Source organism: Vitis riparia, chromosome 16 (assembly GCF_004353265.1).
Source record: "Vitis riparia cultivar Riparia Gloire de Montpellier isolate 1030 chromosome 16, EGFV_Vit.rip_1.0, whole genome shotgun sequence".
Taxonomy (NCBI): Eukaryota; Viridiplantae; Streptophyta; class Magnoliopsida; order Vitales; family Vitaceae; genus Vitis; species Vitis riparia.
This window is the reverse complement of record NC_048446.1, coordinates 2325443-2329028: the sequence shown is the minus strand read 5'-3', so window position 1 is coordinate 2329028 and position 3586 is coordinate 2325443. Positions and strand designations below refer to the sequence as shown.

Sequence of the window (3586 nt, the reverse complement as noted above, 5' to 3'; positions counted from 1 at the left end):
ATGGAAAAACCAGACGAAGCGAGATCACGATGGACCAAAGAAGAAGACCAGATGCTTATTGAATGTAAAAGTAGAAATCCCGATCAATCTTGGGAAAAAATAGCAAAGCTGGCAGGGCTGAACAGGACTGGTAAGAGTTGTAAGGAGAGGTGGAAGAACCACCTGGGTCCTAATGTCAAGAGAGAGAAGTTCTCCCAAGAGGAAGACGACTCCATCATCTGCTTCCAGTCGCTCTATGGGAATAGGTAATGAGAATCATCCTCATACTTTTCCATTATCATATGATATGATGGTTTGATCAGTTTGAGGAGTTTTTGTGTTGTGTTGCAGCTGGGCAAGTATAGCAGCTCATCTTCCTGGGCGAACCGATAATGATGTCAAGAACCGCTGGTACAACCATTTGAATGAGAAGAAGCTTGGGAGAAGTACCGGGGATCAGCCACATACCACACAACTCTTTCATCTCAACCACAAAATTGATCCAAATGCAAGCTCAAGCTCAAGCTCAAGCTCGATTCCTACACTGGTTTCAGCCTCACAAGAAATCGCTAGCCCTTGGTCCACTCCTGAATTAGCCTCTCTGGAGAGCGAGTTCATGCCAACTGAAGAAGTTACCAGATTTTGGTCTGCTTGAATATATATGTATACATTCCCTTTCTGCTAGTCATTACTAGTAGAAAAAGAATATGCATATATATAGAACTTTCTACTAGTTATTATGCATAAGTTCCACATATAGATATATAGAGAGACAGGCGTGTGTGTTGGTTCCATTTTCTTGAATCCATCTTATAATAAAGCTGTGTTTTATATTATGTTGAAGGGTTATTAGACGGTTGTCAGACCCATTAATGTTATAAAAGTCTTCGATTTTATCTTTTCCCTGTTATTGTTGTTCACTAGTCAAACATGGAATTCTCTTAGATTTAAAAAGCAATAAATAAATAAAAATAATGATAACAAAACAAAGGAGAACTATGTTTTAGGGTGTGGAAAGTGGTGTAACCTGAGTTAAAGACATGGTTTTAAAAACCGGACCGGACCGGTTGGTCTAATTGCCAACCGATCACGGTTTCGATCTAGTTTGACCAATTGGACCGAAATGGTATTGAATCGGAGTCGGACCGCTTGAACCAACAGTCCAACTAGTAAACCGGACAAACCGTCCGGTTCTATCCAAATTGGCTGATTCAATTAAAATTAAGTTTTTCCTCCCATTGTCGTTGTCCCTCGCCGACAACACCTCCGTGTTGGAAAAAAAAAACTTCCCATTTTTGTCTATCAAAACCCACCCCCGAACTGGAAACCCCATCCTTCCACGACCTCGCTGGAACCCCCGCCCCCACCCCCGTTGGAAAAGGTTCTCGGAACACCCCCACGTGACTCCCAGGAACCCCCGCCCACACCCCCCTCCCCAAACCCCCCACCTCATGCTGCTGCTACTAGAGGAAAACCCCTCCTTCTCCCAGCGACCCCCATTGGAACCCCCACACTGGAAAAAGTAGCCCCTTTTTGCCCTACCCTCTCATCCCTTCTTCCAGATTTATTTATTTTTTAATTAGTTTTTTTATTTCATCTCTATATTATTTATTTATTTTTATATTTATTATTTTTTTACTTCATTTTTAAAACTTATGATTTTAATTTAAATTAATAAAAAATTACAATTTTAAATCAGTTTTTGATTTTAAAATAAGTTTTTTATTTCAAAATGAATTTTAAAATTTTAAAATTAAAATTAAAATTATGATTTTAATTTAAATTTTAAATTTGAAACTAATTTTTTGATTTTCAAATAAAATTTTAATTTTTAAATAGTATATAAATTATTATTTTTATTTTTATAATTATTTTAAATTTTAATAATTTAGAAATTATATATTTATGACGTCATTAATTCGACCGTGGTTCGACCGCCGATTCGATTAATGAACAGTGAACCGATAACTTTTCCGATTCAATGACCGATTCGGTTTTAAAAACATTGGTTAAAGAATTGAAAACTTTGAAAATTGGTTGAAAATTCATGATGGATAAAAAGATAAAAGTATCATTCTTTTTTCTTTTTTCTTTTTTCTTTATTTTATCATTTTCTTCTTTTATTTATTTATTTATTTATTATTATTTTTATTAATTATTATTTGAACATTTTAGTATTTTTTAACACAATCATGACATATTTATTATGCCTATTAGTATTTTTAATATCATTATTTATTATTATTTGATGTATTATTGTAAAAATCACTTACTATTAAAGAAATATGAATAAAAATATTTCAATTATATTTTATTTTATAATTTAAAACTTTTTTTAAACATATTTCACTTATATTATAGTTAAAATCCTCACTAAACTCCTTTTTACCGGTTTCTTTTAAAATTTTATAATTTATAATTATTCAATTTCAATTTTGACTTGATAAATTTTGTCATAATACTATTAAAGTAATCGCTTGAGGAAATATAAGTAATAGCCACAATTCATTTTTAAAAAAATTACATTCCTTCCATCATTTCTTCCATTGTAACAATTTTAATAATTGACTTTAACTAATTAAATTAAAGTAATATATGGCTATTTCTCTTAGAACCTTAAGTTTATTTTCCTCTTTTTCTCATCTTCCTTTTTTCTGCCCTTTTCTTTCTTCACTTTGTCAGTAAACAATATCTTCACTTGCAACACAGCCCATGTCTTCATGCCATTGCACCCAAAGCAAAAATAAAAAAATAAAAAATAACTTCACACAACAAAATCAACTACCATAGATAATTTAGATTAAAAGGAGGTTTATTAGAAGATGAGATTTCTTCCTATTTATCCATTGAAGCAAAATTAAAAAGCTTCTTTTTTAATCAATGGCAAGTTGGCAACTACACATGCAAATATACATAAAAACAAGGATTAGCTTGCTTCAATTGAATTTCACCACTTTCAAAAATATCATTTATGCTTAAGTAAACTACTTTTTAATAAAGGGTTTTACGTTACATTTATTTTTTATTTATTACATATATATTTACTAATTTCAACCATTTTTTTTAGCTATCTTGGCTTTGTTCACTTCTTGGTAATTGAAATTGATATTAAAGAGTGAGGTTGAGAAACCATTTGAGTTCCACCAAATATTTGTAAACAATCACGCAGTTGCATTCCACCTCTTACAGTTTTTGGTAGGGATTGGTAGTGGTGAATGCAAGATTTAAAGTTTGGGGGGCGATTGACAAGTTTTTTCACTTTTGTATGTACAATATATTGGTGGTCTTAATAATTAAAGAAAGAAGATAGGAAAAAAGAAACAAAAAAGAAATGAGTATGCATGGGACTTTCACGGGGCCACATTATTTTTTTAAATATTACCTATAATTTTTTTTTTCCAAGTTGGTGAAGATGGGCCCCCCTGCCCCACCTTCTATCCGCCTCTAGGGATCGAACATTGAAAAATTTAAAATAAATCTTGTCATCTTCATTAATGCATATATTGAAGTTGTCCTAAGGAAAATTTGAAAACACATTAATATAAAAATGATAAAGTATTTTGTTTGGATATATTGAAAAAAAAAAAATGATGGTGATGATATATAT

The 3586-nt window shown here is 31.8% G+C and overlaps 1 protein-coding gene across 1 annotated transcript; it reads left to right on the top strand.

The window, feature by feature from the left end:
• Nucleotides 1-634, top strand: LOC117933939 (transcription factor MYB114-like). Its single transcript, XM_034855523.1, has 2 exons — nucleotides 1-245; nucleotides 331-634. The coding sequence occupies exons 1-2, from the start codon at nucleotides 1-3 to the stop codon at nucleotides 632-634; spliced, it is 549 nt and encodes a 182-aa protein (XP_034711414.1).
• Nucleotides 635-3586: the final 2952 nt, after the last annotated feature.

Bases quoted from the DNA above. Each gene is read 5' to 3' on its own strand.
- LOC117933939 (XM_034855523.1), top strand. From the start codon at position 1: ATGGAAAAACCAGACGAAGCGAGATCACGATGGACCAAAGAAGAAGAC. The intron at 246-330 runs GTAATGAGAATC...GTTGTGTTGCAG, and splicing joins CAGTCGCTCTATGGGAATAG to CTGGGCAAGTATAGCAGCTC.